Below are 24940 nucleotides of genomic sequence, written 5' to 3' on the forward strand. Positions count from 1 at the left end.
TATAGTGTGCTCGTGCTAGCAGTTGGAGACGGATCTGACGTCAGCACGGGTGTATATATACCCCCACAGGAAGCGTAGCAACTTAGTAATCTTCCTTGCAAAAGCTGTTATGGATGTGTGTACTGACGCTCAGTGTAAAGTGAAACAGGATTCCCCTGACCGATTGATAGCAGCTGGAGACCGCCAGCATTCCCAACCGGAAGGCGTTGACACCTGGTAGAGTGTACGCTCTTATGGAAACAGATGACATGGCTTACCTTGAATCGGTGAAACCCATGTACACAGGCAGCTGGGCGGGATGCTGAGTCCATCTGTCTACATTAAGGAAAACGAGATTATCAGGTAAGTAATCTCAACATTTCCTGTCGTGTAGCCAGATGGACTCAGAACGAATGGGATGTACAAAAGCTTTACTCCCAGCCTGGGCGGGAGGCTGCCTGAGGACCATGTAGGACCGCCCTTGCAAATGCTGTGTCCTCCCTGGCCTGGACATCCAGACGGTAGAACCTGGAGAAGGTATGGAGGGAGGACCACATCGCCGATTTACAGATTTCCGCAGGCGACAGCATCCTGGATTCTGTCTTGACTTGTAGAGGCGGAGACTTCCCAGCCTCCACGTAAGCTGCTCTGATAACTTTTTTAATCCAGCGGGCGATGGTGGGCCGAGAGGCCGCTTCCCTTGTCGTTTCCCGCTGTGCAGGACGAACAGATGGTCCGTCCTTCGTACTTCTTGTGTCATTTCCAGATATCTGGGCAGCAGTCTGCCTATGTCGAGATGGCGTAGCAAACGCCCTTCTTCAGATTTCTTCAAACCCCCGTGGTAGGCAAGGATATAGTTTGGTTAAGGTGAAACTGTGAGACCACTTTAGGTAGAAAGGAGGGAACCGTGCGAAGATGGATAGCCTCTGGAGTGATTCTCAGAAAGGGATCACGGCAGGACAGTGCTTGTAGCTCTGAGACGCGGCGTGCTGAATAGACCGCCAATAAGAACACCATCTTCGAGGTTAAAGAACGGAGAGACAGGCCCCGAAGGGGTCTGAAGGTGGATCCCGCGAGGAAATCCAAAACAAGGTTAAGGTTCCACAAAGGCACTGGCCACTTCAGTGGCGGACGAATGTGCTTGACTCCTTTCTAGAAGCGAGACACATCTGGATGCGTGGCAATGGTCTTGCCATCCCTCCTGGGACCATAGCAAGACAGTGCAGCCACCTGAACTTTGATGGAGCTGAGGGAGAGACCCTTCTGAAGCCCATCTTGCAGGAAATCCAGAACAATAGGGATCGTGGTCGCATGTGGATTGGTGCCATGAGTGTCGCACCATGCTTCAAATATTCTCCAGATCCTTACGTAGGTGAGGGAAGTGGAAAACTTGCGTGCTCGGAGGAGTGTGTCTATCACGGGCTCCGAGTAACCTCTTTTCTTCAGTCTAGCCCTCTCAATGGTCAGACCGTAAGAGAGAATTGAGCTGGATCCTCGTGGAGGATGGGACCTTGACGTAGAAGGTCCCAGAGAGGAGGCAGGGGAAGGGGCTCCCCTGCCAGTAGTCTTCTCATGTCCGCGTACCAGGGTCTTCTTGGCCAGTCTGGTGCCACTAGAAGAACTAGGCCCCGGTGTTTCTGAATCTTGTGGATGATGGCGCCCAGCAGAGGCCACGGAGGAAAGGCGTACAGCAGAGTCCCTGGAGGCCATGGCTGAACCAGGGCATCGATTCCGTGTGAGAATGGGTCGCGCTTGCGGCTGATGTATCTGGGTACTTGAGCATTGGACTTGTCCGCCAGTAAATCCATGTCTGGAATCTCCCAGTGATCCACAATCATCTGGAAGGCTGTGGGTGACAGCTGCCACTCTCCCGGATTTAGGCTTTCTCTGCTGAGGAAGTCTGCCGTGGTGTTGTCCTTCCCGGCAATGTGGACGGCGGAGATGTCCTGAAGATTCGCCTCTGCCCAAGCCATCAGTGGGGCGATCTCCAGAGATACCTGTCGGCTTCTGGTTCTGCCCTGACGGTTGATGTATGCCACCGTGGTGGCGTTGTCGGACATCACTCTGACTGCTCTGTTCTTCAGTCTGTGAGCAAATCGAAGGCATGCCAATCGGACTGCCCGAGCCTCTAGACGGTTGATGTTCCACGCTGACTCTTCTCTGTTCCACCGCCCTTGTGCGGTAAGTCCTTCGCAGTGTGCCCCAGCCGCTCAGGCTGGCATCTGTGGTGAGCAGAGTCCACGTGGGGGAGGACATCTCGACCCCTGCTCATGTGGTTGGACTGCAACCACCACCGTAACTGGGTCCGTACTCTGGCAGGCAGAGGTAGGTGCGTGGAATAGTTCCGTAGACGGGGCTCCAGCGAGAGAGCAGGGAGTGTTGTAGAGGTCTCATATGGGCCCTTGCCCAAGGTACCACTTCCAGGGTGGATGCCATGAGACCGAGAACCTGCAGATAATCCCAAGCTATGGGCCGACTGGCTCCCATCAAGTACTGGATACGCGTCTGAAGTTTAACCTTCTCTTGGTAGTGAGACTGACTGTGTCTGCCTGGGTGTCGAACTGTACTCCCAGGTATTCCAGTGACTGGGAAGGCTGTAGGCAACTCTTGCTGAGGTTGATTACCCAGCCCAAGCTTTCCAGAAGGGCGATCACTCTGTCGGTTGTCCGATGGCTCTCCTCTCGTGATTTCACCCTGATCAGCCAGTCGTCTAGGTAGGGATGGACCAGAATTCCTTCCCGTCTGAGTGCCGCGCTACCACTACGACCACCTTGGTGAAGGTCCGGTGACGTGGCCAACCCGAAGGGCAGAGCCCGGAATTGGAAGTGGTGGCCTAGAACCTTGAAGCGTAGGTAGCGCTGATGATCCGGATGGATCGGGATATGCAGGTAGGCTTCCGACAAGTCTAATGCCGTGAGGAATTCTCCTGGCTGTACTGCGGTCTTGACGGAGCGCAGAGTTTCCATGCGAAACCTCGGGACCCTTAAGTATCGATTGACTGACTTGAGGTCCAGTACAGGCCGAAAGGTGCCCCCTTTCTTGGGTACCATGAAATAAATGGAATAGTGTCCAGAATTCACTTCCCAGGCAGGTACTGGGATGATGGCTTTCAAGGACAGGAGCCTCGCCAGGGTAGCTTCCAATGCTGCCTTCTTGTGTGGGACATGAAGATTCCACAAACTTGTCCGGAGGGAGTGATGAAAGTCCAGATAATACCCCTCTCGGATGATGGCGAGGACCCACTGGTCCGACGTAATCTCGACCCATCTGGGGTAGAAGAGGGTTAACCTGCCCCCTATGGCTCCGTCCCCCAGATGAATCGGCGGATTCTCATTGTGAGGCGCGGCCGGGACCTGAGCCCGGGCCTGCTCCCCTCTTGCGCTGCTTGGTCCGAAAGGACTGATTCCGGGCCTGAGGACGAGGTGCCTGGTAGCGACTCCTGTAGGGAACGAAGCGCTGGGAGCTTCTACCCCTGGAGGGCCTTGGAAAGGCGCGCTGGTTCCCTGAACCGATCTTCCGGCAGTCGGGTACTGGGAAGCGCCCCATGTGCTGGCCAGTTTATCAAGGTCGCTGCCAAAGAGGAAAGAGCCCTTAAAGGGCAATCTGGTGAGGCGTGTCTTTGAAGGCGCATCGGCTGACCATTTCCGGATCCAGAGCTGCCTTCTGGCAGCTACGGAGGATGAGATCCCCTTGGCTGTTGTTCGGACTAGGTCTGATGCAGCATCCGTGAGGAACGAGAGAGCTGACTCCATGTCTGCTGAGCGTTGTTCCTGACCTGTGACAAACAGGCACGCGTCACCACTGTGCAGCAGGTTGCGATCCGCAAAGATAGAGCTGCCACCTCAAAAGTCTGTTTCAGAATGGCGTCCAGTCGCCGGTCATGAGGCTCCTTGAGGGCCGTCCCCCCTTCAACTGGAATGGTAGTGCGCTTGACCACAGCGCTAATCAAGGCGTCCACCTGAGGGCACGCCAGCAGCTCCTGGATAGGGTGCCAGGGGTACATGCCGTCAGGGCCCGGCCCCCTTTGAAGGAAGCCGCTGGTGCAGCCCATTCTAAATCTATCAGTTGTTGTGCTGCTTGCAAGAATGGAAAATGGCGGGCTGTAGGACGAAGACCTTCCAGCAGGGGGTTCTGCGCAGAGGGTACCGTAGCGCTGGGACCTGTAATATCCAACTCCGCCAGACACTGAGACACCAGGTCGAGAGATCCTCCTTAGGGAAGAACCGCCTCATGGTTCTATATGGCTCAATCCCTGGGGGAAGTTCCCCCTCGTCCGGGAGTTCGGACTCGTCCGGTGAAACCTCCTGGTCTGACTGATCTGGACTGTCCAGCCGGGAGGTCCCGCTCACGATAAGGGCGTGAGGGTCCAGGAACAGGATCCGCAGGAGCCGCCACCGCAGCGGCAGCCGCAGCAGCCGCAGTCGCAGCCACCGCAGGAACCGCCAAACAGCAGGAACAACAGGAACAGCAGGAACCGCAGGGCCTGGACGGGAAGCCGTTTGCATCTGTACAAAGGCATGAATCCCCTTAAAGAGATCCACCCAGGAAATTGAAGCAGCCTCTAATCGCCGGGGGTACAAGATCCCCCGGGATTCCCGATTGGTCGAAACTGACCGCTAAATCCGGGGTAGCCCCTGGGGAACTGTCAGCAAATCGTGGCTGAGACTGGTCCTGGCCCGAGGGTCCCACGGCCTCCTCACATTGGGCACATAGGGAGTCTGGCTCTTCACTGTGCGTGGCTCTAAGCTGGCATGCGGAGCAGAGGCCGAGGGCTTTAATGCCGGAGGCAGGCAGCACCCCCGCTGAAGACGCTGAGGCGTTCTGTTCCATTGAAAAGTATGCGCTTAATGAACAGGCGCACAATAACAACATGCGGCAGCAATATGCGCTTAATACAACAGGCGCACAATAATAATATGCAGCAGCAATATGCGCTTAATACAAGAGGCGTACAATAATAATATGCGGCCAGCAATATGTGCTAGGACAACAGGCGCTTAATAATAATATGCGGCAGCAATATGCGCTTATTACAACAGGGCGCTAATAATAATGCGTCAGCAATATGAGCTTCATACAACAGGGCGCTTAATAATAATATGCTGGAAGCAATATGCGCTTAGTACAACAGGCGCTGAATAATAATAAGCGCAGCTATATACGCTTAATACAACAGGCGCTTAATAATAATATGCGGCAAGCTATATACGCTTAAGACAACAAGCGCTCAGCCATATGCGGCTAACAATATACGCTCAATGATATGCAATATGCTCTCAGCAATAAGCGGTTTAGCAATACACGCTCAATGTATTCAAAATGCTCTCAGCAATAAGCGGTTAGCAATACACGCTCAATGGTATTCAATATGGCTCTCTCAGTAATAAGCGGTTAGCAATATACACACAATGAGGAATCTAATATGCGCTTAGTCATAGACCTGCGCCTATTACGGGCACTCAATACCTGAACAAGGCCACAAAATGGTGCCCCCACGGCGTGCCACGCAGCCGGTCCTCGGTTCCTCGGAGAGCAGAAGTAAAAGAAGTACGCCTTACCTGATCCTCGGCACTTCCCGGCTGGAACCCGGGCGGTCCTCCGGCTGCGGGGGGGATGAGGGGCAAGTACCTTCACCACCCGCGTTTGAGGGATATGCACCCGCTGCCTCGGTCAACGCCAGGGACCGATGGCGCCTCATATGCCTCACCCCGAACCTCGCCTGGGGGCTACGTCCCTGCTGCGATTTGGGCCACCGGACCGAGGACTTAAACCTCCGGGGGATCACGGAAATCACCCCGGGAAACTCTACTGGGGGAGGGACCTTTAGGGTATCACCGCAGGAGTGTGGGGCTCGATGGTGCTGTAGAAGTTTTAGCGAAAAGAAAGTAGAAAGTAGAAAAATAGAAAGTAGATTTGGAAAACACGCTCAGCGAGCGTGCAGGCTCTCCAAACTGCTTTGGAGACGGAAATTACTAAGTTGCTACGCTTCCTGTGGGAGTATATATACACCCGTGCTGACGTCAGATCCGTCTCCATCTGCCTAGCACGAGCATACTATAACCCATTCGTTCTGAGTCCATCTGGCTACACGACAGGAAATGTTTACTTGCTCCATTCACTCATTTTATAGACCTCTATCATATATCCCCTCAGCCATTTCTTCTCCAAGCTGAAGAGTCCTAACCTATTTAGCCTATCTTCACAGGGGAATTGTTCCATCCCCTTTATCATTTTGGTTGCCTTTCTCTGTAGCTTTCAAATTCTATAAAAATAGCAAACAGCAGCAGAGATAGGGACATCCCTGTCTGGTACCCCTCGCCTAACTGGAAAATAGGAGGAATACCCCCCATTGACTTTTATGCACGCCCGAGGGCCATCGTATAATTGTTGACGAGAGAGGGGAGCAATTTTAGATCTAATTCTCAGTGGAGCACAGGATTTGGTGAGAGAGGTAATAGTGGTGGGGCCACCTGGCAATAGTGATCATAATATGATAGAATTTGAATTAATGACTGGAAGGGGGACAGTAAGTAAATCCATGGCTCTAGTGCTAAACTTTCAAAAGGGAAACTTTGATAAAATGAGAAAAAATAGAAAAAAATAAAAGGAGCAGCTGCAAAGGTAAAAAGTGTGCAAGAGATGTAGACATTGTTAAAAAATGCCATCCTAGTCCAGATTTATTCCACACTAAGCAAGGTGGAAGGAAGGCAAACGATTATCGGCATGGTTAAAACGTAAGGTGAAAGAGGCTATTTTAGCCAAAAGATCTTCATTCAAAAATTGGGAAGAAGGATCCAACAGAAGAAAATAGCATAAAGCATAAACATTGGCAAGTTAAATGTAATTCATTGATAAGACAGGCTAAGAGAGAATTTGAAAAGAAGTTGGCCGCAGAAGCAAAAAACTCACAGTAAAAACTTTTAAAAATATATCTGAAGCAGAAAGCCTGTGAGGGAGTCTGTTGGACCCTTAGATGGTCGAGGGGTTAAAAGGGCACTTAGAGAAGATAAGGCCATCATGGAAAGATTAAATGATTTCTTTGCTTCTGTGTTTATTGGGAAGATACCCATTCCTGAGAAGATTTTCAAGTGTAATGATTCAGATGGATTGAACCAAGTTACAGTGAACCTAGAAGATGTGATAGACCTGATTAACGAACAGAAGAGTAATAAATCACCTGGACTGGATGGTATACACCCCAGGGTCCTGAAGGAACTAAAAAATGAAATTTCAAATCTATTGGTAAAAATTTTTAACCTATTATTAAAATCATCCATTGTACCTGAAGACTGGAGGGTGGCTAATGTAACCCCAACATTTAAAAAGGGCTCCAGGGGTGATCTAGGAAACTACAGACCAGTTAGCCTGACTTCAGTGCCAGGAAAAATAGTGGAAAGTGTTCTAAAGATCAAAATCACAGAACATATAGAAAGACATGGTTTAACGGAACAAATTGTTGCAGTCTCCACCGCTTCCTCCCCCTAATTTGCTGTATTCAGGGCTCACCTTCTATGCCGGGAACGCCGCTCCCGCGGCTCTGCTGGGTCTATGGGGCATCCGCCATTGCTGGGCCGTCTCTCTGCGGCCCCGCGTGCACGCAAGGACGCGCGTTATGGACGCACGCTCACCGGAAGTCTGGCCCCGCCTGAGTTAACCATGCCACGCCCCAAGCCTGATTTAACCGGCGTTCATCGGGTTTCTCATTGCCTTGCAACAAGGGTCGCTACTGCTTGTAGTTCTTAGTTGCATCTCTGCTGTACTGCTTCCTGCCATTGACCACTGCTCGTTCCTGACTCTCCGCTTCTGCCTGCCGCCTGCCATTGACCTCTGCTTGTTCCTGACTCCGCTTCTGCCTGCCGCTTGCCATTGACCTCTGCTCGTTCCTGACTCTGCTTCTGCCTGCCGTCCGCCATTGACCTCTGCTCGTTCCTGACTCTGCTTTTGCCTGCCGCCTGCCACCGACCTCTGCTCGCTCCTGACTTCGCTTCTGCCTGCAGCCAGCCACCGACTTCAGCTTGTGCCCGACTCTGCTCCTGTTTGCCGCCAGCCTCGACCCCGGTCGGTTTCCAGGACTGTTTCCATTGGCTGCCAAATTGACTTGGGTTTCTTCTCCGGCTACTCTCTGCCAAGTCTGAGTCTCTACACGCTGCTGGCTCCGGTCCTGCCTTGTGCCGGTCCATACTCCACGAGGTTACACAGACACCATTCCAGTTACCCTGTCTGTCCTGCTCGCGCTGGGCCTACCTGCTCCCTGCCACTGGACTCGTGACTTAACCTTTTCCCAGGCCTTTCCTAGAGACTGAGACCTTACTCCTGAGTCCCCAAGGTTCTGGGACCCTACGGGCTCCTCCTGGGGGGGTTTCCCGTTGAAGACCTGTACCTGTGTCTCTTAAGTCCCAAGGTGTCTGGGACCCTACGGGCTCCTTCTGGGGGGTTCCCGGTTCCAGATCTATACCTGTGGTCTCTTAAGTCCCAGGATCTAGGACCCTACGGGCTCCTCCGGGGGGGTTCCTGGTTCCCCGGTGAAGATCTGTGCCTGAGACTCCGCCTCCCGAGCTACTCTAAACCCAGGGTGGTCGGCTCAAGGGTCCACACCAGGACTGCAGCTTCCCAGAACTGCAACACAAATTCAGCATGGCTTTACCCAAGGCAAGTCTTGCCTCACAAATCTGTTTTCACTTTTTTGAAGTGTTAATAAACATGTAGATAAAGTTGAACTGGTAGATGCAGTGTATTTGGATTTTCAGAAGGCATTTTAACAAAGTTCCTCATGAGAAGCTTCTAGAAAAAGTAAAAAGTTATGGGATAGGTGGTGATGTCCTTTCGTGGATTCAAACTGGTTAAAAGACTGGAAACAGAGTAGGGATTAAATGGACAATTTTCTCAGTGGAGAGGGGTGGGCAGTGGAGTGCCTCAGGGATCTGTACTGGAACCCATGCTTTTAATGATCTGGAACCCATGCTTTTAATGATCTGGAAAGGAATACGACGAGTGAGGTAATCAAATTTGCAGATGATAAAAAATTATTCAGAGTAGTTAAATCACAGGCAGATTGTGATAAATTGGCAGGAGGGGACCTTGTGAGACTGGAAAATTTGTGGGCATCCAAATGGCAGATGAAATTTAATATGGATAATTGCAAGGTGATGCTATAGGGAAAAATAAAGCCATTCTATAGTTATACAATGTTAGGCTCCATATTAGGAGCTACCACCAGGAAAGAGATCTAGGCGTCATAGTGGATAATACATTGAAATTGTCGGCTCGGTGTTGCTGCAGCAGTCCAAAAAAGCAAGAGTATGTTAGGAATTATTGGAAGGGAATGGGGGAATAAAACTGAAAATGTCCATATTGCCTCTGTATCGCTCCATGGTTGAGACCGCAACCTTGAATACTGTGTACAGTTCTGGTCACTGTATCTCAAAAAAGAGGTAGTTGTGATTTAGAAGTTATAGAGAAGGGTGACCAAAATGAAAAATGGGATGGAACGTCTCCTCTATGAGGAAAGACTAAAGAGATTAGGACTGTTCAGCTTGGAGAAGAGAAGCTGAAGGGGGATATGATAGAGGTGTTTAAAATCATGAGAGGGCTAGAACGGGTAAATGTGAATCGGTTATTTACTCTTTGGATAATAGAAGGACTAGAGGGCACTCCATGAAGTTAAGCATGTAGCACACATTTAAAACTAATCGGAGAAAGTTCTTTTTCACTCAATGCACAATTAAACTCTGGAATTTGCTGCCAGGGGATATGGTTAGTGCATTTAGTGTAGCTGGGTTTAAAAAAAGGGTTTCGATAGTTCTTGGAGGAGACGTCCATTACTATTAACAAGTTGTCTTAGAAAATAGCCACTGTTATTAGTAGCATCAGTAGCACGGGAATATACTTAGCTTTTGGGTACTTGCCGACTACTTGAGCCTGTATTGGCCACTGTTGAAAAATGGACCTTGTCTGAGCCAGTAAAGGCATGTTCTTGAGAGGGGCAGCCTAAGAAAGCGCGCAAAAACACCATGGAGTTCTACCATGGCATCACGCAGCGAAAAAACCCTCACGTGGGGCCTAGCCTACAGAGGCTGCTCACCCACCAGGCTGCCCATGTCTCTCAATCTCCCATGGAGCGGGACGAATGTCGGAAGAGTGTGGCCGAGCACGGAGACTGGAGGAGGAGAAAGCCCTACATAAAAAAACCTCCTTCGGTCTCTGCATTTTTATTATATATATATATATGATATATATTATATATATATATATATATATCTATATCCAAAAAAATGGCAATGTATATATCTTAACTTGTGCTTATTGTGTTACACAAAATTACCTACCAGACCATGGAAATCACCTCAGGAATTCTCAACTGGGGAAGAGACCATTTGGTATCACTGCAGGAGAGCGGGGCAAATTAATTTTCCATATTCTCCTTTTCAAATCAAAGCAATCTCCAGTGGGGAGATGCACGTCCACCATCTCCTGGAGACGGAGAATACTGGCAGGTTGATGTCACTACAAGGGGTATATATATACTGTAATGTCAGTTTGCTCTGTCCTCATATGCTGGGTAGAGGTGTATAAACCCACTTGTTCTGGATTCATCTGACTGGACGCTAAGAAATCACACTTCAACCTAAACTGGAACTGAACTAAACACTTAAATTTAAACTGAGAGGGAGTAAAACATTATTATAGGCTCAAGCAGTTTAGGGCTAATCCTTCAAGGGGAAGAAGTGGTTTGGCTCCAGGCTTTAATGATGGGTGTGAGAAATTAAGCTAAAATAAATAAATTAAATACATTTATGTCACTTACTGTGCAATCCCAGTGTGACCATCATGAACCTATGTATGAAGTTTTGTCTTACTATAGACCTCATACCCCTTAGCGAGTTCTATGAATTAATTTCTTGACTAATACAACTCTCCAGTGAAATAATGTCAAACCAAATGGAAGCTCTGCAGGGATTTTCATACAACATGACTGGTGATATGGACTACAGGATGTATAACTCTGACCTAGGAAGGCTCCAAACAAGTCTGGTTTTCAATATAACCATGTTATGCATATTAATCTGATTCTCAGATCAAATATAGCAAATGTTGCTTACCTGTAACAGGTGTTCTCACAGGACAGCAGGATGTTAGTCCTCACATATGGGTGAGTACCGAGCTGAGGATGTCCGGACATGCACCAAATGTACCCAAGACGTGCAACAGGCACAACAATTGGGGTAGAATTTGGGGAAGGGCATCCTGAACCCCACCGGGCAGGCGGAAGGGTGTTGGTACGTCACGTCGTAAATAAGTTACGCAACACAGACTGGCCGAAGATGGAATCTTGTCTTCCGGCTTGTCTAGGCAAAGTATGTAAAAAGTATGAAGAGAACTCCAGGTAGCAGCCCTACAAATGTCAGGAAGCGGCACCGAGCGTAGGTGTGCTACTGAAGTCGCCATGGCCCTCACAGAGTGTGCTTTAACATGGTCTTGAAGTGGAATGCCTGCTTGCTGATAGCAAAAGGAAATGCAATCCGCTAGCCAGGAGGAGAGAGTCTGCTTACCTACTGGCTGCCCCAATTTGTTAGGATGGAAAGAGATAAATAATTGAGTGCTCTTTCTGTGGGCAGCTGTACGGTCTAGATAAAACGCTAGAGTCTTTTTTGCAGTCAAGGGTATGCAGAGCCTGCTCTCCTGGATTGGAATGAGGCCTGGGAAAAAAGGTACGTAGTAGTATAATAGATTGATTGAGATGAAACTCTGATACTATCTTAGGCAAGAACTTAGGGTGAGTGCGAAGAACCACCCAGTCCTGCATGAGTTTAGTGTAGGTAACTAGGGCCTGTAACTCACTAACTCTGCGAGCTGAAGTGATTGCCAAAAGGAAAATCACCTTCCATGTGAGATAGCGAAGTTCACAGGATTGGAGAGGCTCATATGGTGGTTTCATGAGCCGACCCAAAACCAGGTTAAGATCCCAAGAAGGGGCCGGAGGACGCAGTGGAGGCTTGAGGTGAAGCAAGCCCTTCAAGAAGCGTGTTACAAGGGGATGTACTGAGATAAGGGACACCCCGATACCTTTATGGAAGGCGGCTACTGCACTGACATGCATTCTGATGGAGGAAGTTTTAAGACCTGACTCTGACAAGTGCCAGAGGTAGTCTAGAAACTTCGGGATTGGACAGGTAAAGGGATCAAGGGCCTGAGAAGAGCACCATGACGTGAAACTGTTCCATTTCGATTTTCTCATGGAAGGCTTCTGTGAAGCAATCAAGACACAGGAGACTGGATCAGAAAGGTTAAGCGGCTGAAGGATTAATCTTTCAACATCCATGCCGTCAGGGACAGGGCTTGCAAATTGGGGTGGTGGAGGCACCCGTCGTTTTGAGTGATTAGAAGCGGGTCTGTTCCCAGAGGAATGTGCCTGCGAATGGAGAGATCCTGAAGTAATGGAAACCACACTTGGCGGGGCCAGTGAGGTGCTATCAGGATCATGGTTCCCTTGTCCTGATGTAACTTCACAAGAGTCTTCGAGAGAAGTGGAGGGAATGCATATAGGAGACCGGTTACCCATGAGAGGGAGAACGCGTCTCTTGGTGGATAATGTTGGCTGCGAGTGAGAGAGCAGAAATTGCCTACTTTGCGATTCTGGGGTGACATAAAGAGGTCTATTTGAGGATAACCCCATTTTTGGAAGATGGAGTTTGCTACTGAGGGGTTTAGAGACCACTTGTGGGGTTGGAAGGTGCGACTCAACTTGTCTGCCAACACGTTGTCCACTCCCAGCAAGTAGGTGGCCCTGAGGTACATCGAGTAGGAGAGGGCCTCCGCCCAAATCTGTGCAGCTTCCTGACACAGAAGGTAGGATCCTGTGCCTCCCTATTTGTTGATGTACCACATGGCTACCTGGTTGTCTGTCTGGATCAGGATGACTTGATTGGATAGGCGATCCTGAAATACTCTGAGAGCATATCGAATTGCTCGTAGTTCCATGAAATTTATCTGGTGTTTGGCTTCCTCTGGAGACCAGGAACCTTGTGTCTGGAGATCGGCCACATGGGCTCCCCACCCGAAGTTGGAAGCATCGGTGGTTAGAGTTATGTGAGGGTTTGGCGCCTGAAAAGGCGAGCCCTGTAGAAGACTGATTTGATTCATCCACCAGGCGAGAGACAGACGGAGTGAGTCGGTGAAGTGGACAATGGTCGACAGGGGATTGAGTCCATTGCGACCTTAGGGTCCACTGCATGACTCTCATGGCCAGGCGAGCCATTGGGGTGACCTGAACTAAGGACGCCATGTGTCCTAGGAGAATGAGAAAACGATGAGCAGTCGTCGAGCGTTGAGACTGCAGCTGATGTGCCAGAGACACAAGAGTGAGGGCGCGTTGTCAAGGCAGGAAAGCCTTTGCTTGCAAGGTGTCCAAGTGTGCCCCAATGAACGATAAGGTTTGAGATGGGACTAAATAGGATTTATCGTAATTGACTAGAAATCCGAGTGAAATTTAGAGTGGTTAAGGTGAGATGTAGGGATGACAAAGCGGTTTGCTGAGTCGGAGCCCTGATTAACCAATCGTCTAGATAGGGGTAGACGTAAACACCTTGAGTCCTGAAGAAAGCGGCAACCACGACGAGACATTTTGTAAAGACTTGTGGTGCAGACGCTAGGCCGAATGGAAGCACGTGATACTGATAGTGCTTGGGGCCTACGAGAAACCTCAGGTATTTGCGATGAGATGGAGTTATCACAATATGAGTGTATGCGTCCTGAAGGTCGAGAGAGCAGAGCCAGTCTCCCTCTTTGTAGAAGAGGAAGAAGGGAGCCCAAGGTTACCATCTTGAACTTTTCTCTCTGGAGGTACTTGTTGAGGGCTCGAAGATCCAGAATTGGACGAATGCCTCCCGATCTTTTGGGTATTAGAAAGTACCGGGAATAGATCTCGAGACCTTGCTGAGGGAATGGTACTGGTTCTATTGCTCTGGACTAGAGTAGAAGGGAGACCTCCTGCTCCAGGAGCAATGAATGGTCGGATGTTTTCCATGCTATTAGAGCCGGGGAATCCAGTGGGATAGAGAGAAAATTGAGATGATCGCTCTGAGCAATTATTGCTAGGACCCAGTGGTCCGAGGTGATTGATTGCCATATGTTGTTGAAATGGCATAACCGTCCTCCCACTGGTATGTGTGGTAATGGAATCTGGCTGCTGCTCTCCACGCGAGAGTCAAAAGCCAGAAGCAGGGCCCGGCTGGGGGGCTGTCTGTGGCTTTTGTTTTCGGGTCCTGCGAAACTGTGATTTGAGGAATGGTCTCGCAGAACGACATCTGGCTGCTGGTGGGTAGGACTTCTTTGGTCTGTAGAAAGACTTTTTTAGAGTCCTTCCGGAAAGGCTGTTTGGAAGAATAATCCGAAGGTATCAGAGAGAGCTGTTTGAGAGCCTCATGATGGTCCTTTAATTCAGCCACTGTCTTTTGAATCTGCTCGCCAAAGAGATTGTCTCTTATACAGGGAAGGTCAGACAACCTATCTTGGACTTCCGGTCGAAGGTCTGAAGACTTGAGCCAAGCCCATAGTCTCGCTGAAATAGCTGCTGCAGATACTCTGGTTGCAGTGTCAAAGATATCATAACATGATCTGATCTCATGTTTTCCTGCCTCCAAACCCTTGTTAATTAGGTGTTGAGTTGTTCTGGAAGTGACTAAGGCATGGAGGTTGTCAACTCCTGCATCTTCTTAAAAATGATCCTGTTATATTGGGTCATATAGAGTTGGTAAGCGGAAATTCGGAGGATCAACATTGATCCTTGAAAGACTCGGCGACCAATGGTATCTAAAAACTTCTGTTCCTTGCCACGGGGAAAGGAAGTGTGAGGTTTCAACCTTTTTGCTCTCTTTTGCGCAGATTCAACCACCACAGATTGGTGATCCAACTGAGGCTTCTGAAAGCCTGGAGCTGACTGTACCAAATAGGTAGAGTCAATTTTACTGTGGACTGGTGCAATGGAGCCAGGATGTTCCCAGTTCTTCTTGAGGAGATCTAGAAGAACTTGGTGGATAGGGATGGAGGTGATTTCCTTGGGTGCATCCAGGAATTGAAGCAACTCCATCATTTGATGTCTGTCATCCTGTTCCGTTAATAATTGGAAGGGGACCAATTCAGACATTTCCTTCACAAAATTTATGAAAGAAAGGTCCTCTGGAGGAGAACGCTTTCTACTCTCAGTGGGTAAAGGAGGTGATGGCAAGTCATCGGTGTCTGGTGAGGAATCATCAAGTCCAGGTATTTATTTATTTATAACTTTTCTATACCGAAGTTCAAATAACAGAGTTAATTATCACTCCGGTTTACATTGCAACCATAAAAACAGTGACAAAGTTGTCTTACATAGAACAGGGGGAGAGAAAAACTTGGATACAGCTTAAGCATGGGGAGTAACTGGTAAGAACTGATAAGAGTTGGCTTTTTGGGGTAACAAGGTATTCCGAGGGAGGGATTGGAAGGGGGTTGGAAGGGGGGTTGGAAGGTGGGGGGGGGGGGGGGGAGGGTAGCGGAGGGTTACCATAGATTTAATGAAACTAAATATACATATATTAAATAGCTTAGGTAGCGGAAGAAAAAGTGCTTAGGCATCTGAGCTAAGGAAGAGAAGGTCCGTGGAGGATGAGGCAAGGACGAGTGTTATGGGAAGGCTTGTCTGATTAGTAGCGTCTTAAGTCTCTTCTTGAATGTAATTGGGCATTGTTCCAGCCTAAGGTCCGGTGGGAGCAGGTTCCACTGTTTGGGGCCTGCGGTGGAAAAGGCTCTTTTACTAAAGGAGGTTTTGAATGTAGGTGTTCTAAGAGTCCCTCTTTGCGCTAATCTCAGAGGACGGGTTGAAGTATGAAGTTGCAGGGGGGTCGATAGGTCCAGCAGAGAGATGTTAAGAATGGCTTTGTGGGTGATTACTAAAAGCTTGTAGAGGATTCTGAATTTGACTGGGAGCCAATGGAGCTTCTTAAGGATCGGTGTTATGTGGTCCCTTTTGTTAGACTTTGTGAGTATCCTTGCAGTTGCATTCTGAAGCAACTGGAGAGGTTTAATGGAGTTGTCTGGAAGGCCTTGAAGAAGTGCATTGCAGTAATCGATTTTTGAAAAAATGATCGCTTGTAAGACAGACCTGAAATCTTGAAAATGAAGGAGGGATCTTAGTCTTTTTAATACTTGAAGTTTGAAGTAGCACTCCTTTATTGTGTTGTTAATGAAGCCTGTGAAGCTCAATTGAGTGTCCATGACTACCCCTGGGTTTCTGACTTTGGGAGAGATGGTTGGGAGCATTGTAGGGGGTAGGTTGTTTAGAGAAAAGTTACCATCCTGTGTGATTAAGAGGAGTTCGGTCTTGTTTGTGTTGAGAATCAGGTTAAGATTTGAAAGGAGGTTATTAATGGAGCATAGATAGGTGTTCCAACGACGTAAAGTACTGTCCAGAGAATCTATTATCAGTAGGAGGATTTGGACATCGTCTGCATTCACGTAATGTTTTAATTTGAGCTCGGAGAGGAGTTTACAAAGCGGGAGTAGATAGATGTTAAATAATGTTGGTGATAATGACGAGCCTTGAGGGACTCCGAGGGTGGAACTGAATGGAAAAGATTCTTTGCTGTTGATCTTGACTGTAATATCTGTTCTGGAGGAAGGATTTAAACCAGTTTAAGGCTGTGTTTTTGATGCCGATGTCGGTTAATCTGTCAATGAGACAGTTGTGGTTAACTGTGTCGAATGCGTATTATAAGGTATCATAAGGGTCAGCACCTGTCCCTCTAGGAACTGGAGAGGGATGGGGGAGTTGGATACCTGAAGGTCCCGGTTTAGGCTCCGAAGGCATCGAAGGAATAACCGGGGGCACCGATGAAAGCAATGAAGGCCCTGGTGCAGGCATCGAGGGCATCAGTGGATGACTCGATAGCGCCGATGGAGGTATCGGCACCGATCTCGATGGCTGAGGCAGAACTCCTGATGGAGGAATGCGGAACAGTGTTTCTCCTCCCGATGATAAAGTAAGCGGGGAGGGCACCGGAGCCATCGGTGACCTGGGGTCCATTGGTGGAAAAGCGGCTATAAGCACTTCCATTCTCAATAGCAGCGGTGCCAAGGCTGCTGGAATCGGGTCAGTATCCGGTTCCACTATTGGTACTGATGTCTGTGCCGGGGGAACCTAGAGTCGGTGCATCACCTTGTCGATGGCCTCCTGAACCATCCGGTCCAGTTCCTCTCGGAGACTTGGAGCAAGCAGCCCCAGCTCCGGAACAGAAGGAGGCAGAGGCATAGCCGAAGGGACCACCGTTAAAGGCGGAGTTGCGGCTCCCGATGCCCTGTCGGGCAAGGAGTGCCTCAGTGACCGGTCACCGAAAAGGTCGGTGCCTTTACTGGATGGGGTTTCTTCAACGGCAGCTCGGATGATGGCGAGGTCGATGGTTTCGCTCCCTTGATGGTCCGAGACTTTCGATGCCGGTGGCGATGTTTCTCTTTACGATCCCCTCGGTCCCAAGGGGGAGAAGAAGGTGTCGAAGGCCGAGAAGTTGTCGATGCTGGATGGTCACCGATCAGTGGTTGATGCTGGCGCGACATTGACGTTGCCAGTTTAGATGACGTCGATGCATTGGACGGTGTTGGGGTTTGAGCACGGAAGAGAAGTCCCATCTTCTCCATTCTGGCCTTGCGACCTTTTGGTGTCATTAGGACACATTTGGTGCAGGTCAAGACATCGTGCTCTCGTCCAAGACACATTACACAGACTTTATGAGGGTCTGTAATGGACATGGTTCGAGTACAGTCCGGGCACTGAAGGAACCCCGACGCCATGGCCATAGAAAAAAATCGAGCCACGGTACAGTCGACGGCCAGTAGGCCGCGAGGGCCAAACTCGACTGTAATCGACGGAAAACGGGTAAAAACTTACCGGAGTACCGCAGACTGAAAAAGTTTATGGAGGGACCCCTGTGGGGCAATTTAACTTTTAATAATTCCATGAGGAAAATTCCTGTCAGGAATCCTTGCAGAGCTCCTTAACCACGTGGCTACTGCTGCACGGAAAAAAGAAGACTGAAGAGGGACCCCTGCTGGCTGCAGGGTTGGTGCCATGCTGGGCATGCCCAGTAGGGGCCAGTCAAAGTTCTAGAAACTTTGACAAAAGTGTTCCGTGATTGGGCTCCATTCTGTGATGTCACCCATATGTGAGGACTACCATCCTGCTTGTCCTGTGAGAAATGCAAATATCTTAAAAATCAGGCCCGTTTGTGGCTCTCAAGGACAGGGTTGTGCATATCTGTCCTACAACATGAATTATCAGAATCCTCTAATTTTGAATGTTCACTAGAATTGCACAGAACAGTATTTCTATAAAAGACATTTTTCACTGCACCTACTAACATTACACACAATAGATTCTAAAGTATTGACAAAAAGAAGGTCTTGCACAGGTCAATAAATTAAAGCAGCTACATCAGAAATATCCAAAAAGTAAGGAAAATCTCTTTACTTAGTCATGAAAAATGTTCTCTATTTTCTGGAACTGGCTTTTTATTTCTTTTTTAGAGCGTATTTTAATTCCTGATAAGTCCCATTTGTTCTGGGGCTAAAATGCCACTATCTGTATTTGTCTAGAACATATAAAATATCTACAGGCAACTTATATTCTAGAACACAAGCATTAAAAAAGAGCTACAAACTGGATCCCTTATTATTATTATTATTGAAAGTATTTTTATTGAAAGTATTATTATTATTGAAAGTATTATTATTGAAAGTATTTTTCTACTAACTTTAGGATAACGAAATGAAAACCTTATAGATGAGTGAGAAGAGATCACATTAAGCCTCACTTGAATTCATTCACATTTGAGTATATTAATTGGCACTGCTGCTATAATACTTTCTTCATGAAATTAACTTAAAATCTTAAATATCATTCACTTAAGTTCTATACTTAACATGAAATCCCTCCAAATACATTTGAGATGCTTATAAAAGTAGTATGAAAGACTTATCTATGAAAGCTGCTCTGGTGGGAAACTGCCAAACTGCTATAAAAATAAATTGTAATATTGCCTGATGACCTTTAACATGTGTAGAGAAACCAGTCCAATAGTTGTCATCTGTGATTATAGTTCGGATATCGAACTGAAGCCATACTATGGTAAAAATCCAAAGCTCGATGCATTGGACTTTAGATTTTTACCTCAATAAGGCTTCAGTTCGGTATCGGGGCTTTAAACCCAGGCGACAACTATTGGACTGGTTTCTCTACATCTGTTAAAGGTCATCAGGCAACCATACAATGTATTTTATTAGCAGTTTGACAGTTTACCACCAACACAGCTTTCATAGATAAATGTTTCACACTATTTTATGTACATTTCAAAAACTTAAAAAAAAAAAAAAACATTATTGTGGCATTATCTATATTATAAAGACTTATGCTTACAGAAACTCTTCATTATTAATGACTGATGATTACACCCCACCCGCTGGTCGAGAGTGTCATTAAGGGCATTTAATGCAGTCCCTTAACGTGTTTATGATGGTCATTTATAACAATTTTTCTTGATACTTATTTTTTGCTTGCGTGCATTGTTATAGTTATGACATACTATGATTTGATCAGGTAGAACATGGAATCTAGCTTCAATACTATCTCAACTTCATCAAAGAGCACTCAAGTTTCTTACCTGTGAAGTTTTTGCCAGCTGATCTGTGTGATTTAATGCAGACCTAGAGTCAGAGTCAACGTTAGTGTCTGTCTGCTGCAGAGAAATGTGTTTTTTCATTGCAAGATCTGCATCCCTGCTATAAGAGGGTCCAAGGTTATAAGTGGGAGACATATTTGGCTTTTTGACAGGTGAACTGGTATCTGGACTTCTGCTCTCTGTGACTTGTGAATGCGCCCGTTTTTCTTGCTCCAAGTAATTAATAGTACTATTTAAACTCTTGTGACTCTGACTGTCAGTGTCTTCACGTGGAACTGTTGGAGATGCATCTTCTCTTTCATCACTGACATGAGACAAATCACTTAAGTCTAAAGTGTCTGCTTTCAACAGTTTCTTTTTCCCCAACAATGGTGATGCTTGTGCCTTGTCTGTGATGTTGCTCTTCCTAGCATCTTCAGATCCAAAATTTCTGCAGGAGCTTTGATGAGATTTTTGTGGGTGAATGTCACTTTTAGTTCTGCGAGAGGGAGAAGCTGTGCTTGGGCTTAGATGATCATCAGGAGTCTGATGCTCACTTTCTGATTCTCCCATACCACTGTCATTTATAAATAAAGAGTCATCCTGAGAAACAAAGTCTGCCAAACCACTATTAGCTTGCTGCATTTCTGGCTCCCGGTTCAGTTCATTAAGCTCTGCATAGAACTTATCCTGATCAATGGAACTATTTGTGTCAGTCTCAAAGTTTCCCACTTTATATGTGCTTTTACTGCTATTTGCTTCAATCTGAACCACATTCAGTTCCTGGCCACTGAAATGTGCCCTAATTTGATAAAGATAAGTCATTACTGTCAATTTGTCAGGAATTGCTAACAAAACCATATCAGAAGGTTCCAGCAATCGTGAAATTCCTATATTGGCAAACCCATCATAAGCCTTAAAAAAAAAAAAAAAAAAGGAAGTATTAGTACACAGAAATGTTGTGTGTCATAAATCAGATCTAGAACATTTTAATGCCATATGTTCATACACACATACACACAACTAAAATCCCAAGTGTTATAAGAACATTTTTATTGACAATGTATAGAAATTAAAAGGTATGGATTTTTATCAGCATATTTCTATTCATTTTAATTGCATGACAGTAACCACTGACATGGATTTGTAAGTACTCACTGTGTACAAAAATAATGGCAGTTTAAATAGCTGGCTGTAAATACTGATTATCACTTTAAATGGAAAATAAACCTGCATTAAGTTCATAACACAGTTTTGAAAATAAGTTGGTAGAAAGCAATGCATGAAAGCTGGTTTGCAAAAAAATGAACCTGTATAGGAAATAAAAAAGAAGAACCAATGAACCATGTCTGTGTGGTTACTCATAAGAAGGCCATGAGGCTCTGAAGCTTCATTTCACCAGTGGGTGAGGGGTTTTAGTTTACTTTATAAGAATGTACCAGCAGTAGCTCTGTGCCTTAGACACATAGTAATGAATACAAGTATTACCTATTCTTATCAAGTATCTCAAGAGCTCACAAATACATGTAAACACACTCTCCTCCAGTCTTAAGAAATCTTGAAACCTTGCAATGCAAACATGTTGTAACAAAGCAAACAATTACAATGCAATCAACTGCAAGAATAAAGATAAACCTATAAAGAAAGACCTGAAAAGAAGTTTCAAGTTTTTTTTAAACAAATCTATTTATAAATTAAACGATTCTACCTAAAAAAATAAGATATGAGTAAAGCAACGCAAGTACATAAAGTATTTTAAAAAAAGGATGGGTTTTAAGATAAGGACCTAAGATATAAGGAAATACTACACCAATCCATTCTGGGCTTCATCATTCTCAATGAATCTTCTCTTTTCCACTACCCATGTAATTGCAGAGATTTGTGCAAATGAAAAATTTACAGCCAAGATAATCAAAAAGCCACACTTAAGATTACCTTACAGCAAATATAAATATTTCTTATATAAGCACATTATTTCTTAAGTAGATATTTTGTTAGAAATTTTTTTAATACTTTTTCTTCAGTCATACATATAAAAGCAAAGTATTATGCACAGCACAGTAAAGTGTGCAAAGGTTTTATTCTTTTATTTGTATTGGCCATTTAAATAATTCCAGTTCATCAAGTTTTTCTGGTTCTGATGAACCAAAGCAGTTTCTCAATTTACAATTAATTATTAGTATCCTGAAGTGACCTTTTAAAACTGTATTGTGTTGAAACAAACCCTTAAAAGGCCCAGCTGTGTGCTTTACAGGTATAGTTAGGTATGTGGCTTTTACCATTTTTTTCTTTCTATATTATATAAGGTTAATCTTTTGTTATTAATTAAAAAAACAAACAAATATTTAGGGTTCAGTTCACTAAGAACTTCTGCCATAGGTCCAAAGCAGAAAAAGTTTGTGCTAGTTTAAGCTTGTTTGTTGTTTTGCTTGTTTTAATTTAGAGAAATTAAAGTCTTTTTTTTCCCCTCATATAATTTGACAAGTTGATTGACGGACATCAATTGCAGTCTATCAACAAAAGCACCACAGGCAGTATTCTAAACATTTCCCAATTATACAACACACTGACATATTGGTCAAGATCGGATGTCACTGGGAAATACCTATTTATTCGGCAACACTCACTGATCTGGACAGTGATTAGTTTGGGGGAGAAGAGTGATAGCGTCAGGTAATGTTTTTCTATGTATAAAAGGTCATTTCAAGATGCAATTATGCTCATAATTGCACTAATTTTTTTTTCACTTTTAACAAGGAGGGTCAGGCACTTAAATGGCATCTATACAAACTGGCCTTTATTCTTATAGTGTGGTCACACAGAAATATGAGTCAGTTAAAAAAAAAAAAAAAAGAGAGAGAAAACTACTTACATAAAACTAGTTTATGTATTCATAAGGAATGTTATTTTAATTGGTTAGGAAGAGCAATTGTCAAATGCGTTATGCATCTGCATAGAATATGTAAACAAGCATTGTTCCCAGGACTGCATTCATTCCAACCAAGGGCACATGAGGTTATCAGACAGAATTGTGTGAAGCCATGAAATAAATCTGCAGGAAGTAACTGAGATACTCAATGTAGCTGTCAGGCAAGAGGTTGCAAAGTGATGAAAGAAAAAACAGCACAACCAAAATAATACATTTTCTTAATAGTAGGCATTAATGAGACAAGTTAAATTAACTACTATCAACAAGAGAAACTATAGTAAAAATAAATACCCCAAAAAACACACAAAGCAAGCCTTCCAAAAAATGTCATCACTACATCACCGGATCTTTAAACTCTTAAGCCATCGCAATGGTTTTACAATTCACCTATCTCTCTAGTTGCTAATTTATTAGTTTTAATATCCTTCAGCTATGCCTGAAAGAAGACTGATTACATATTTTAGATGAAATTACTGTAAACAAACACTAATCAGCTGAATTGAAAGGTGATAATTTTGGAAACATCTATATAAAAAATCTATCTTGTTTTCTTATAAGTTTTACTTGCCAATGCTTATTACAGTCCAGAAATGCAGCTCCTCTCTAGGGCTACAGATCAGGCTACATCAGTGTGGTGGAAGGATATGAGAAGAAAAATGTAGGAACTAGATTCATGCAGTAATACCAGATGCCAGGCTCTCACCTACTGCAGCATCATATATAAAACACTTTAAAAAGGGACTGATTTTTAAATCACATAAGTCTCCACAATTATAACCTGTTATGGTGATTAGTGTTCACTTACTCTATTATTCTTTAAAAATCTGTGGTAGCACTCTTTTAAGCTTTTGAGCTGTCCTTTGAAGCTAAATTTGAAGCTAAAACAGTGCAACAAAAGCACTATGTAATGTGATATTAAATGTCATACAGTTCTCTGTACAATTGAGAAAGTAATCTCAAATCATGCAATCATAAGGGAACAAACAGTTGCACTGCTGATGATACCATGGCATATTTTCTAGAATTTTTTATATATTCAAACAAAAATGTTACTGACTGCACAACAGTTTGTTCAAGATTAGCAGCATAGCTTTATTAATTAGAAATGTTGAATAGGAAAAATACGCTTCATCAAAAAATTGCTGGAATTGTCAAACATAACAGCACACAAATAATTCCTTAGCAGAAATACTGACATTATTTTCCATCAATCATAATGTTCGAGGTGATTAATAATTTCTGGAATATGATTTGCATTAAATGAGTAATCAAATTAGTACAGTACTGCCCTAGAAAGCTGTATGCATAGTAACAAAGTAAATGATAGCGGATAGATACCAAAAAGGTCCATCCAGTCTCCCCAACAAGGTGTAGGTTGGAACTGCTACTCCCTGTAAGTTACCCCATGCAGAAATGTTACATTAAAATTATCATTGGTTACTTCAGTTCTTTATTTTCTTCCTCTCGCCACTTGGTATCACCTGTGTTTATCCCAGGACCTTTTGAATTCCATTACCATTCTTGCTCTCACCACCTTTTCCAGGAGGGTATTCCAGGCATCCACCGCCTTGTCTATGAAAAAGTATTTCCTGATAATTGTTCCTTAGACTGCTCCCTTGGAGCTTCCTATCAAGACCCCTGGTTCTTACAGCTTTCTTTCCATTTGAAAACGTTTGATTCTTCTGCATTATGAATTATTTTCAGGTACTTAAAAGTCTGTATCATATACTCCTGTCTTTCCTCTCCTCTCGGGTAGGCATATTTAAGTCCTCACATCTCATCTTGTCTGTCTTTTAGTGCAGATTCCACACTATTTTGGTTGCCTTTCTCTGGAGCACTTAGCAGAGGAGAGGAGAGGAGAGGAAAGATGAAAATTCTGTAGTGCAGATTCAAGACTACAGGTTTTGGCTAGTTAGCCAACTCTAATTTCCAACTGCAAATCAGTCCTAGCAGAGCTCAGTGCCTTAGTGACAGAGGAAAGCAAAGCTCAGGCCCCAGGTCTTTTTTCCACAGTTTGCCTGGTACAGTGTGCATCTGCCTGAGTATCATGCTGATGGACCTACGATCCTGCCACAGTTCACTACAATGGCACCAACTGAGTAGCTGGTAAGTATTGCTGTTACCTCTCTGAGCAAATGCCATTCATTCCTATAATCATCTGAACTATGGGACAATGCCACTATAGTACTGTATAAAGACCAGTAAAGTTTAAATATATATACACACACATAGTTGTACACATGCAGTCTATATAAGTGTGTGTGTATTTACTTAAACTTTACTGGTCTTTATACAATCCCATAATTGTAATGCTCCATAGTTCATATATATCTATATATCTATATCTATCTAT

The 24940-nt window shown here is 45.3% G+C and overlaps 1 protein-coding gene across 5 annotated transcripts in view; it reads right to left on the bottom strand.

Moving 5' to 3' along the window:
* The window catches only part of EHBP1 (EH domain binding protein 1), an 807334-nt gene that overhangs the window by 369672 nt on the left and 412722 nt on the right, over nucleotides 1-24940 (bottom strand). For all 5 annotated transcript variants that reach the window (XM_029593675.1, XM_029593673.1, XM_029593671.1 and 2 more), the window contains one exon: nucleotides 19662-20573. In XM_029593675.1, the coding sequence (XP_029449535.1) occupies nucleotides 19662-20573 (912 nt within the window). The remainder of the gene's footprint in view (nucleotides 1-19661; nucleotides 20574-24940) is intronic.

The sequence above is a fragment of the Rhinatrema bivittatum genome, chromosome 3, assembly GCF_901001135.1.
Source record: "Rhinatrema bivittatum chromosome 3, aRhiBiv1.1, whole genome shotgun sequence".
NCBI lineage: Eukaryota > Metazoa > Chordata > Amphibia > Gymnophiona > Rhinatrematidae > Rhinatrema > Rhinatrema bivittatum.